This window comes from Chinchilla lanigera, unplaced genomic scaffold (assembly GCF_000276665.1).
Source record: "Chinchilla lanigera isolate Chin_1 unplaced genomic scaffold, ChiLan1.0 scaffold00005, whole genome shotgun sequence".
NCBI lineage: Eukaryota > Metazoa > Chordata > Mammalia > Rodentia > Chinchillidae > Chinchilla > Chinchilla lanigera.
Genome location: NW_004955406.1, coordinates 11,565,325 through 11,578,272, shown reverse-complemented (window position 1 = coordinate 11,578,272; position 12,948 = coordinate 11,565,325). Strand labels below are relative to the sequence as shown.

General features: G+C 37.7%; 1 protein-coding gene across 1 annotated transcript in view; it reads left to right on the top strand.

Moving 5' to 3' along the window:
- The window catches only part of Fmn2 (formin 2), a 307,518-nt gene that overhangs the window by 87,830 nt on the left and 206,740 nt on the right, over positions 1 to 12,948 (top strand). The window contains exons 7-8 of the mRNA XM_005375457.1: positions 1 to 577; positions 2,546 to 2,690. The exon at positions 1 to 577 is cut by the window's left edge and continues 35 nt beyond it. Coding sequence (XP_005375514.1) covers positions 1 to 577; positions 2,546 to 2,690 — 722 coding nt within the window. The remainder of the gene's footprint in view (positions 578 to 2,545; positions 2,691 to 12,948) is intronic.

Here is a 12,948-nt window from a genome sequence, read left to right as displayed (position 1 = left end):
TACCCCCTCCCCCTCCCCTTCCTGGAGTGGGGATTCCCCCTCCCCCTCCCCTTCCAGGAGTGGGAATACCCCCTCTCCCTCCCCTTCCAGGAGTGGGGATTCCCCCTCCCCCTCCCCTTCCAGGAGTGGGGATTTCCCCTCCCCCTCCCCTTCCAGGAGTGGGAGTACCCCCTCCCCCTCCCCTTCCAGGAGTGGGGATTCCCCCTCCCCCTCCCCTTCCTGGAATGGGGATACCCCCTCCCCCTCCCCTTCCAGGAGTGGGGATTCCTCCACCTCCTCCATTGCCAGGTATGGGGATTCTACCTCCTGCTGCCCCGCCTCTCGCTCCCCCTGGGGCAGGAGTTCCCCCACCCCCACCACCCCCTCTGCTCCCTGGATCAGATCCTCCACTCTCCCCACAAGTTGGGACCAGCACTTTACCAACACCACAAGTTTGTGGATTTCTTCCTCCTCCATTGCCAAGTGGCTTGTTTGGATTAGGGATGAATCAGGACAGAGGGAGTAGGAAGCAGCCAATAGAGCCTTGTCGGCCAATGAAGCCTCTTTATTGGACAAGAATTCAACTTCATAGTAAAAGGTAACATGAATGCAAGCTCATCTTTGCACAGTTTATCAGTATGAAGAGAGCAATGTATTTTACAGCTTTTGGAAAAAGTACAGTTTAATGTATTTTTTATGAATGACTGTAAACTTTTGTATAGATCTTTCCATCAATATTTAATGACACAATTTGTTATTTAAATTTCATTCTTTTCTCAGGCAATATCAAAGAGGTAAAACAAATAATATATATGTAACAAAATATATAAATGCTGTATAGTATTTTAACTACATAAAATATATCAGTATATGAGGCATACCTATATCCACCTATGGTTATCTACACATCTCTTAAGGACAGAAGGTTCTATTTTTCCTTGCATACATGCTTTGTTTTCTACTTGCAGGAGTTGATTGCTGTTCATCCCTGAATCCAAGTGAAATATTGCTTATATGCAAAATGAATAAGGGTTGATAAGCAAGACACTTTTAGCCCAACTGCTTTTCACACAAGAATCTACTCTGTTTTTGCTAAATTTTCATTTTCATTCAAATATTCATTTTTTACAATTTTCATTTTTTACAAGCGGACTCCCGAGGATGGTGTTGGCATCCTTTAAAAGGCACAAACTTGCCAGGAGTGGTGGCGCATGCCTGTAATCCCAGCACTCGGGAGGCGGAGGCAGGAGGATCTTGAGAGTTTAAAACCAGCTTGCACTACAAAGTGAGCTCAAGGCCAGCCTGAACTGCATAGTGAGACCCTGTCTCAAAAAGACAAAAAAAAAAAAAAAAAAAAAAAAAAAAAGAAGCACAAACTTGCTTTACTATTTTGTCCAGTTTGTAGGAGTCTTTTTTCCAGAAACTCATTATATAAAAATATATCCACTCCATGTGTGAAAAAGAATTTCAGGGCATGTCTATTGATTGGGAACGTATTGCATAGTGATAAAATCAGAGGTGGGCATCATGATCACAAAAGAATATGTTTTACTAGGTTTGCTGGTGATATACTGTTCATGTGTAGTCTGCGACCTGGTTCCCCAGTCCCCGAGACAGAGCTGGAGACTGGCAGGGGTGGGAAAAATATGTACATTAAACTTCACTGGCCTTCTTCTGTCTAACTTGTGATTCCTGTATGCATTTAGAATCAAGGTATTTACCAGGTTCACTTTCACTTTTTGTGTTAATTTTCTCTTTGCTAAATCCTATCAGGAGGCAATAATCTGTGTATCCTATTTTTAAAATTTGCAGTTCATTTTCTATGTAGAAATCATGCCATTTGTATGTGCTGATGAATCATTTCAAATCATGCCCCAAACTCATTTTCTCTAGATAGATGATATAAACTTTGTTTTTTTTTAAAAAATGCATTTATCAGGGTGTGGTGGCGCACGCCTGTAATCCCAGCGCAGAGGAGACCAAGGCAGGAGGATCACTGCGAGTTCAAGACCAGCCTGGGCTACAAAGTGAGCTCAAGGCCAACTGAACTGCATAGCGAGACCCTGTCTCAAAAAGACCAAAAAAAAATTGCATTTATACTTTTTAGGTAGTGCTAAATGAGTCTATAGTCAGTGAGAAACCAAATAATAGTGGGGTAGGGAAAGTGGAGGGATGGAGGATGCTATCCTGGATATTTAGCCAGTCCAGATGGGATTGTGAGATATCAAATGAATCTTGCCTGCATAGTCCTCTCTGAGAGGGACCTTCCTCTTATGTCTTTATGCAGTGATAACTGAGAATTACTGGAAATTATTTTTAGGCAAAAGTTTAATTGTATACGAATGGTATTGTAACTTTCTCATCAAGTTGATAAAAATTTTTTCTTATCTCTCTCTCTCTTCCTACTGCTCCCTCCCTCCCTCCACCTCTCCCTCCCTCCCTCCACCTCTCCCTCCCTCCCTCCACCTCTTCCTCCCTCCCTCCCTCCCTTCTTCTTTTCTCTTTATATTCCCCCTGGTGTAGTTCTGTTTGATGGCCCTTTCATTATTCTTTTGCTTAACTTTAGAGACTCCAGTCCTTCACTTATTTGGGAAAAAATTGAAGAGCCATCCATAGATTGTCATGAATTTGAGGAATTATTCTCTAAAACTGCTGTGAAGGAGAGAAAGAAACCTATTTCTGATACCATCTCAAAGACGAAGGCCAAACAAGTGAGTATTCTTGTGCTTTCTGAGCTTGGGCAGGGTTCCTGGCAGAAGTGTAAAGTTTGGAGAAAAATTTCAAAAAGATTATATACTTTGGACCATATGCAGATACAAAGGTTAGAATTTTCGAACATGCAGTTAACTGAGACTAGCCCAATACAGCAGCGGATAACTTACTTCAAGTGATAATGTCCTAAGGCTTTCATTTGTAATGCTGTAACACATGTTTCCAAAAGTCTCAACCTTTGCAGAAGTAGTTGTCTAGAAATAAATTTTTGCTTGATTGAAATCTGAGTGCTAAGGTAGGTGGAAATGGAAAGTGGGCAGAGAAAAATAAGCAGACCAATCCTTAGGAAGTAATGATGTGATTGCTATTTTTCTATTAGATATTAGAACTCAGCTAAATGGTCACACGGTACTTAAAATATGGAAGGTCTTAGACCGACTTCTAACATTTCCATTCCATGTTAGATCCTGTGATCTAACTTGTGACATGAGGCAGTGAAAGAGATGAGGACCAGCTAATGGGGTCATGCCTTGAGCTTTTGCCACCAACCTAGAAGTTGTAGCTGGAAACATGATCCAGAGTTGTTTCCATTGATATTTGTTTCAGTGTAGACACCCTCCTCATGCTTGGATGCCACCAAATCCAGCCAAGACAAGGATGGATCTGAATGGGAGAGCCAGACCATTGACTGGTGGCGGGGAGAGGCTTAGGCCAGAAATTTTATTATTCTCAGAAGGATACAAACCCTAACATGATGTAGTTGAATTTTTCAGAACTTTTTATTGCATTATAGCTGGTTTCTGATAATCTTAGGTCAGGGACTATAGTAAATGAGAGTATGCTAGACACATTGTAGACACTAAGTATCTGTTAAATTAGCAAGCTAGCTGACTGAGGGTGGAGGACTTTATAAATATCTATGGCCGTGTTCAGCAATGATTAAAAACAAGAAAATCATGCATATCATAATAACAAGCTCAAGGTGAATGGAAAAAACCACATTTCCTCTGGCTGGGATACATAACTTACAACTCTTCCATGGTGTATTTGCATATAATGCCTGGAGGAGGTGGTCATCGTATCTCTTCTTATAGACGTTGGCAGAGATGGAAAAGCTGGCTGGGCAAGGAGTAGGGATGGAGAGTGCAGACCCCGAGGAGAGCCAGACAGCTGGAATTGTTGTTTGACAGTGGGCAGATGTGGCATGGGAAGTCTCTTGTCCAATGACTACATTCTCAGAAAAACAAATCATGCCCTCCTCAGCTTCCAGGACCACTTTTTACACTCAGAGAATTCAGATAACGAAGATGTCTCGCATATTGTCCGAGACTGCGATTTCATGCTGTTTGGCACAGTATTCAGGTTTTAGCTCACTGAAGTATGAGTTATGTCTCATCAAAGCTACCGATGAAAGTAGTTGGCATGAGATGGCCTCCTGGCATGTAACCAGCACATGTGTATTGAGCGTCAGCTCAGCATACTCACCTCCGTCGTTAAGACATTTCATAAACTGTAGGTAAGAAACTTTGCCAGTGTTGTAATTTGCACGCGTTGATAATGACGCTACTGTTGACCTCCAGCTTCAAACAAGGTTTATGAAACCATCTCCATCATGGTTCCTGCTAAGGCTGTTCAGCAGATCTCTGGCCTGGGTCTTAGTTTGGAACTCTACATTTCAGGGCTGTTTCTGGGAGGACAAAAAAATTTTTTTTTCCTGTACAGAAGAGAAAAAAAGTGCTGCAAAATGATGTCTTACTGAAGAAACATAGTTTTATACAACTTTGTCCTGTTGAGAAGAAGAATCTATCCCTTCTGTTTCCTTGAGACATTTAGAATTTTGTTTAAGGAGTGTTGTAGTTTTCAGGACGCCTGCAAATAGTCCCCTGGGTTATGGGAAATGTGTACTTATTGTATGCGCAGACATTTTGGTACCTCATGATTCATTTGCAGTAAAATTAATAGCCTTTAATGCTGCGGCGTATGTTTATGGCGGTATTTCAAGCGATTCTTCTTATACACAGTGGAAGCGGGAAGTTCTGTTTTTCTTTAAATATTTAAAAATAGCCAAATAATTTTTCTGCGATCTGTCTTCTTGAAAGTAAGACTGTGGTCGAATACACTGGTATTTAATGAGGTGCCTGTGTTGCTTTTACTGTCACAGTAGAGACATTTTCAGGATGATAATAGAAGATTCTTCGGCTGGGCACATTGCCCTTTCACATAATGAGAAAGTGGGTTATTCTCTGGATATCCAGACTAAGAGTACTGGGGAATACCTTGTATTTAAAATCTCCTTTCCTCCAAGGAACTAAAGGTGAAAGAATTTTCTATTTTTCTCTTGAAACATATATTTAAGTGTACTCTGTGGTGATTTCTTCATCTGCCCTTTATTTTGAAGTCATACACGTCAGGAGATTAGCTGAGAAGCTATACAGTGGTTAAGAAGATTATAACGTGGCATAGCTGTTCATAAACAAACAAGTGTTACACTTGTACACTAGAGTTACATATTAACTTGCTAAGGTAAAATAGCAACAACCCTATCTCTTAAAGGAGGAAAGAGGAAAATGGGAAAAGCAATCTGATAAGGTGCCTATGTTTAAATATCCACACACATACATACTTGCCCAATTTTAAGGAATGCTCTAGCAATGTTAGCAAATATTTAATCTACCCTCTTCCTGATTGTCAGCCTAATAAGTGATTGTTAGTGTGGAAAGTAACCTCAAATCACCTCAGGATCTTCCCTGACCATGTAAAGAGTACATTAAATATAACCCAAGCTTATGAATAGAGAGAGAGTATTTAGTTTGGAATGATTTGGGTAGTAAGGACCGCCTCTGAAAGAAGTTTCTGGTCAATCTTCTGTCCTGTGGGGAACACGGTTATAGGAATAACTGACAATAGCGATGACAAAAACAGCAACTATGGAAACTACAAGGCGTGCTGTACAAGTTGTCGCTCCAGTTGTGGTTCTGAGCGCTTTATTTATGTTAACTCACTGCATCCTCATGCCTGTGAGACAGAGACCATCGCTCTTAGTTCCCAGCATAGAGAGCTGAAGTGTTAGGTGAATCCCAAGATTTTCCACACTGGGAAGTGCAGAGCCTGGGGTCAGACCCCTGCCATCCAGCCCCAGAACCTGTGTTCCTCCTAATTAAGTCGTAAATGTGGATGTGAAGTATTTTATGTGAATATCATATTTAGTTTATATAGAGATCAGAATATATACTTTAAAAATGATTTGAATTTGTATTGTTTTTCCTATATGTTCAATTTTTAAGTAACTATAGTTATGCTTATAAAATTTTATGTGGAGGCATTTTAAAAAACTTCTCCATATTCTAACTAATTTTGACAAGCACATAGACTGTGATGCGACCTAACATAATATTTGCCCAGTTAAATAAAAGTTCATCTGAGTGATTTGAGCTTTGTACACATAAGCTTCTGTACACAGTAAAGACGAGGGCCGTTGCTTGTGCGGCATGTAAATAGGGGTTAGAGGCGGGCAGCCACTGTGGTTAACCTTCACCAAATGTCAGCCGATGATACTTTTTATTCACCCACAAAAGAACCAGTTCCATAAAATACTCTTTTAGTAAGTAATGTCTAATCATGTTTATAATGTCTGCAAAGGAACGTGCTACTCATGATTTAAATTTGCACATGAAAGTTAAGCCTGAATAAGAAGAATCTGTGTTAATTTTAAAATACATTATTGGGGCTGGGGATTTAGCTCAGCAGCACAGTGCCTGCCTGGCAAGCATGAGGTCATGAGTTCAATTCCTGGTACTGGAAAAAAACAAAACAAAAATACATTATCAATATTTGTGCAACCATTTAATGCAACACAAATGAATCTCATCCTGGGTTTTTATTATTTATCAGATTAAAATACTCTGCCCAAAGAATTAGGCTAAGAACTATTTATTGTTGGGCTTCAGCCTCTGAATGTATGATTAGAAAAATAGATAGTTAAATGTGCTATTTATTATAAATGGGGGAGGAGGTAGTAAAGGGATTCTTTAAAATTCACATTTAATGCAGATGTTAAATATCAAGGAATTGGACATTTAGTATCCTGTTTAATCTTTCCATTGTACTTGATGACCTAACCTCTAAAAAAGTTTTTTTTTATGTTGTAAAAATTCATAATGATGATGAGAAAAGAAACATTTATCATTCAGATTCTTTCATATGTTATACATAACATAATACCCCTAAACATTCTTACATGAAGCAGTAATTGCCATTAAAAGGTTTTTTTCTGCTATGTTAAGGAATTAGGGAGAATGTGTGTGTCTGATGCTGTAATACAGCTATAGAAAGGAAAAAAGAGGTGTTATATTTTCTCTGTGAATCTCTGCTTCATCTTTATTCACTTATAGCAAGTATTCACTTTTAGAATTTTGAAAATATGTTTTATTATAATCAATGGAGATTTCAATGTTCACTAGGTGATAGGCTGAACAATAAACTCAGTAACAGAAGTCTAGATTTTTGTATTGGTTTTAATTATTGTAGTTGTTCTGGCAAAGGTATTTTGGTTGATTTGGACAATTACATTTGTCTTTTAGACTGATGACCTAAAATAATGCCTGAAACACCAAATATCTTATAAGAAGTCAATTTAGATTTTTTTGGGGGGATGCATAATAAGCATTTGGTACTTTGAAATTTTTAACATCTGCTTTTAATAGAGTACATTCCAATTGCAAGTCTTAAAAATGTATTTACATAGAAAACCACATCAAAATACAAAGCTATAATTAGACAAACATAGGTCTCGTGGAATCTGGATTTGTTTTAGATGTTGAAAGATTTATTATTTTTTGAAGATGCTATTCCTATAACTATTTGTAGAGCATACTCAATCAATTCAAAGAATGCAACAGTAATAACCTCTATTTTTTATTGTGTTTGAGCCAAAAAAAATTTTATACTTTTAAGTCAATGGCTTTTAAAAAGTCAACAGCATAGTAAGAAGGAAATGTAGTTAAGCTAATGATCCTTGACCTTGCTAGATTTTATATTAGGGAAATTATATTTGATTAATTGCACTTAGAATTGCATAAAGCTTAATCATAATGCCAAAGGTTAATTGTTTTGGATTTTCTATTCATATACCATGATGATATTAAGATTCTTTTGGACTAAATGTATAAGGAAAATGGTGTTGAATTTTAATGGCCAGGACTTCTGTTTTTTTCTGGTCTGTATGAATTGAAGAGAGTATAGAATAGAGCATACGTGCTATACTGTATAGTAGAGTGTTTCTCAGCACCACCATTTAGGGTAGAACAGCTGTTTTGATGAGCCCTGGAAAACCAAAGATAAGAAACTCTCTTCAGTTCTTTGGGTCTGATGGCAGCAGAGTTCATTTCAGCAGCAGAGTAGCAGAGAAAATAAGCTGAATATACCTGAGAGGGAGTAGGGGTTCGCTGGAGAACTAATTCATTACAACAAAAGAGAAACAGTTGTTAAATAGTTCAAGTGGTTATACTTGAACTAGTCATCAGGGTCTCTACTATGTATTTAAGATTGTCAAGGGTGTTTAGGAGTTGGACACAGTGTGTACATTGACTTAGGCTAAAGGCTGTGTGGAGGGGACACAACTTGAAGGGGGCCTTGAAGAATTTATTTGGTTTAGATCTGCACAGAAGATTAAGGGATGACTTTTGAGAGTGGAGCAGAGTAAAGATTTCTTTGGAACTTACTTGAATCCACTGTAAACCAGTTAACACTGTAGCAGGCTTCTACTCTGTGCTCCTAAAACCTTCAGGAAAGTGAATGTAGAGCATTCATATTCTTTTCCCTTAACTGAATGTTTCTTTCTTGGCCTCCAAGCAAGTTTTCAGGATTGTCATCTTAGAAATAAGTGTGACAACTGAATTTAGATAAACTAGATCCGAAGTGATTTGTTTGTGTTACAACAGAATGTATGTTTCTTTACCATGGACAGCAACAGAATTTTGGGTAATTCCAGAGGAAAGAAGGATTTTATTCCTTTTCTAACTCACATAGTTAGAATTATGATACCTCCAACCTTTTGACTGCAGGATAGTGGTGTGATTACACAGCGTGTAGTTCACTGTGACAACAATGTGACTGAACGATTCTTCTGATTATTTGAAGATACGAGTTTAAGACCTATAAGAAAATTTATTTTTTAATATGAAAATGAATTAGAACATAAATTTCTTCCTTTTCTGAATTCATGTTTGTAGTGGAAGGTTTCAAATGTTTCTGCTTAATTTCTTTGGTCAAGTGTTAATATGTGGGTCTTCAAAATTAAATCTGTAGCTTGAGACTCTCTGAAGTATCACTTTACACGGTTCTTCAGAGGTATCTGTGAGTAGAGTGAAGAGTTTGATGGATATATTTCTCAGCAAAACAACACTAACTGGTGAAAATTATAACAAAATATTCATTTAAGATAGCTAATAAATGTCTTAAGGGCATACAGGATATGGAGAAGCAAATATTCAAGGAAACTTACTAAAGCTCAGTAAGAAGAGTGAGAATCTTTGGGATTTGGCCAACCCCATTACCAGCTCCCCCCAGATTTGCCCTACCTCAGACATATGCAGGTAGAATACATGGGCTCCTCCTCCTGTAGCTCTGTTTGTGGCCATGGTCTCACACTAAGAGAGACAGGATGTTGACATTTACAGTCTTTTCAGTCCCCTGTTGCAGAAGCTGTACTATAGGCAGGTATGGAGAACCAGAGAAGGAGACAGCCAAGAAGGGCTCATTGTGGACTGCAGCAAACTCTGAGAGTCTAGAAGTCGTGGGTAGAACAATGCTGGACTGTACTCACCCAAGAGCAAATCAGAGCAAGATGTGGGTCACACATAAAAGCATTCCCTCTCCACACCCAGGCTCATCAAAAATGAGTGGAAGGTTCAGTGGCACAAGTCTTAACCATATCTCTGTCCAACAGTCACTGAACAATGAGCTATGCAGATCTAAGGGCAACTCCTAGGAAGCCAGCCACAGTCATCCTCTGCAGTCTGGAGACTGCATGCACAGGCTGTACACCCTTAGAAGCAACTGGGGGTCAGGGAAGCCAAGCTACTAGATCTTGAATACATGTGTAGGAAAAAAAATGAAATTCCTGAAATATGAAAACAACCTTGATGGCAAATCTCCCTCCAAATAATGGGTAAAGTCTAAAGAGTTCAGGAGACATAAGCACAATCTTTGTCTAATTAATGGCTCATGCCCACCAGGAGTAGACAGGCTAAAAGAGAAAAGGGAAGAAAAATGTACGCAGGAATGTTAGAGTGCACAGTGAGGCAGAAATAGACCTCACTGAATCAGCCCAGCTAGGTTACTAAACATGTAAGCAAACAACAGAAACAAGCTATCGAGTAGGGAGGGGGGAAATAAGCATTTAGGATGGTTAGACGAGTTATGTGAAATGTCTACTTTTCAACAAATACAAAATATACAGAAGAAACAGAAATGCATGTCCCATATGTAAGAAAGCAAACAGGCAATAGAAAAATTTAAAAAGCCCAGACATTGGGTTTAAAGACTGAAAAGAACCCATTCTGAATATCTTTGGAGAAATTAGGGAAACTATTACTAAGAATTCAACGAAGGTTTGATAGTGTTTCACCAATAGACATATAAATCATAAAGAATTCTGGAGTTAAAATGCAGTACCAAAAATGAAAAAAACTACATATTTTAGCAATTGATTTGTGGTGGCTGAAGAAACAGCAGATTTGAAGTGAGAAAAATCTAAAGAATGGAGAGAAAAAAGAATGAGAAATGACATCCTCACAAAAATGTGGGACATCGTTAGGTTTCCAACATGTATGAAATGCATCAGAAGGCAGGTCAGAGAGAAAGGGGCAGGAAAAATACTTGAAGATATAATGGCTGAAAACTTTCTAACTTTATTGAAAACAGTAACATATCCAGGAAGTTTGATGAATTCTATGTAGACAGACACAAAAGACTCACACCTTGACAGATCATAATTAAATTGTTGAAAGACAAAGAAACAATTCTTGAAAACAGTACAGGGAAAACAATACATCACATACAAAGGAACCCCAATATTGTTAACAGCAGACTTACCAGAAATATTACCAGCCAAAAGACAGTGAGATAACATTAAAAGTGCTGAAAAGGAAAAATTAATCTGTAATGTGATAGCTAAAGGGGCTGGGGATTTAGCTCAGTGGCACAGTGCCTGTCTGGCAAGTGTAAGGTCATGAGTTTGATTCCCGGTACCAGAAAAAAAAACAAAAAACAAACAAACAAACAAAAAAAAATGTGGTAGCTAGTGAGGCAGTTTTTCAAAATTGAAGACAAAAACATTTCCAGATTTTAAAAACTTATAGAATTTGTTGCTAACACACCTGCCTTTCAAGAAATACCACAGAGGGGCTGGGGATTTAGCTCAGCGGCAAAGTGCCTGCCTGGCAAGCACAAGGTCATGAGTTCGGTTCCCGGCACTGGAGAAAAACCAAAACCAAAAAAAAAAAAAAAAAAAAATTACCAAAGAACATCCTTTAAACTGCAAGTAGATGTCATAGGCAGTCATTTGTGATCACACACACATGCAGAACAAACATTCCCAGAGGGTTATGTTAAACATAATGTTGTCTACACAAAACATAATTACATAGTTCCTTGCTTTCTTTTTAGCTGATTTAAAAAAAAAATACCGCATGAAGCAATATTTGTATTATTGAGCCTCATATTTATAAGAGTGTTGTACACTGGAGAATAACAGCACAAAAGCAAAGAGTAGAAACACACTTAGGCTGGAATTAGAAAATGACATCAGATGGTAATTTAGGCATACAGGAAGAAATGAAGAGAATAAAAAAAGGTAAATAAGAAGGTTAATGTAACAAACTAATTCTCTCTTTTAAGTTCAACAGACAAGTATATAAACTAATAATTACAACAGCTTGAAGCATTTGTAGACATATTCCCACATATGTATATCCTCAGCTTTAAGAGACAACTATATAAACTAGTTTATGTGTACACGAATTTATGCATATCTGTAGGTATATGTATATATAGTTTAATGGTAATAGCATAAAAGTGTGAGAAGAGGCTGGGGCTACAGAGGAGTAAAATTTCCATGTAAATTAAAGCAAGATGAAGATCCAAGTAAACTGAACATGCTATGTTCATAGATGGCAAAATTTAATATTAATATCATTTAATATTATTCAGATGGCAGTACTTACCATGTTGACCTGCAGATTTAACACACTGTCTAGCAATATCCCAACTGCCTTTTCTTTCCTTATAAAGAAATGAGCTGATCTCAGAAATTTATATGAAAAAGTAACAGACTTAAAGTAGCCAAAAGAATGTATAAAAAGAACAATGTTGGAGGACTCATACTTTCTGCTCACAAAAGTCCCTAATTCGGGAGTTTGAAGTGCTCTGAAATCTGCAACTTTGCCAAAGCATTTTGGATATTTGGATTGGTGATGTTTTATCTGTAAAGTCTGTGCAGATATTCTACAGTCTGAAAAGCTCCAAACTCTGAAATATTTCTGTTTCCAAGCATTTCAGTTAAGAGGGATTTAACTTGTGCATAGGTAGACATATTGGTCAGTGGAATAATTTCAGAATCCAGAAATAAATCCTTACATGTATGGTCTACTGATTTTTGACAATGATGCTCAAATATTGGAAGAGTAAAATTATAGCCTTTTCCATAAACGGTACAGGAACAGCTGGATAGACACACTAAAAAAAATGGTATTGAACCTCTAGCTCAGGCCATTAGCAAAGTTAACTCAAAAAGAGTATGGACTTGAATATACCAGTTAAAACCATAGAACTCGGAAGAAAACTTAAAAGTAAACCTTTGTTACCTTTGTTTCAGTAGTGGTATCTTAGCTATGACTCCAAAAGCATGTATGACTAAAGAAAAAAACAAAATAGGCTACATAAAAATTAACAATTTTTGTGCTACAGACAATACTAAAAAGACAGCAGATCCACAAAAATGAAAAAAATTTTTGCAGATCATGTATCTAGTAAGAGGTCAATATCCTGAATATATAAGAACTCCAATGACGACAACAGCAACAACAACACAGCTTGATTAGAAAATAGGCAGAGAGTTTAATTTTTATTTTAAAAAATAAAAGAAGGAAAACATATTAACAGACAGACATCCATTTACAAAATAGCATAAGAACAATACAAACAAAACAGAGTTTCAGGGGCTGGGGATTTAGCTCAGCGGCAAAAGCGCCTGCCTGG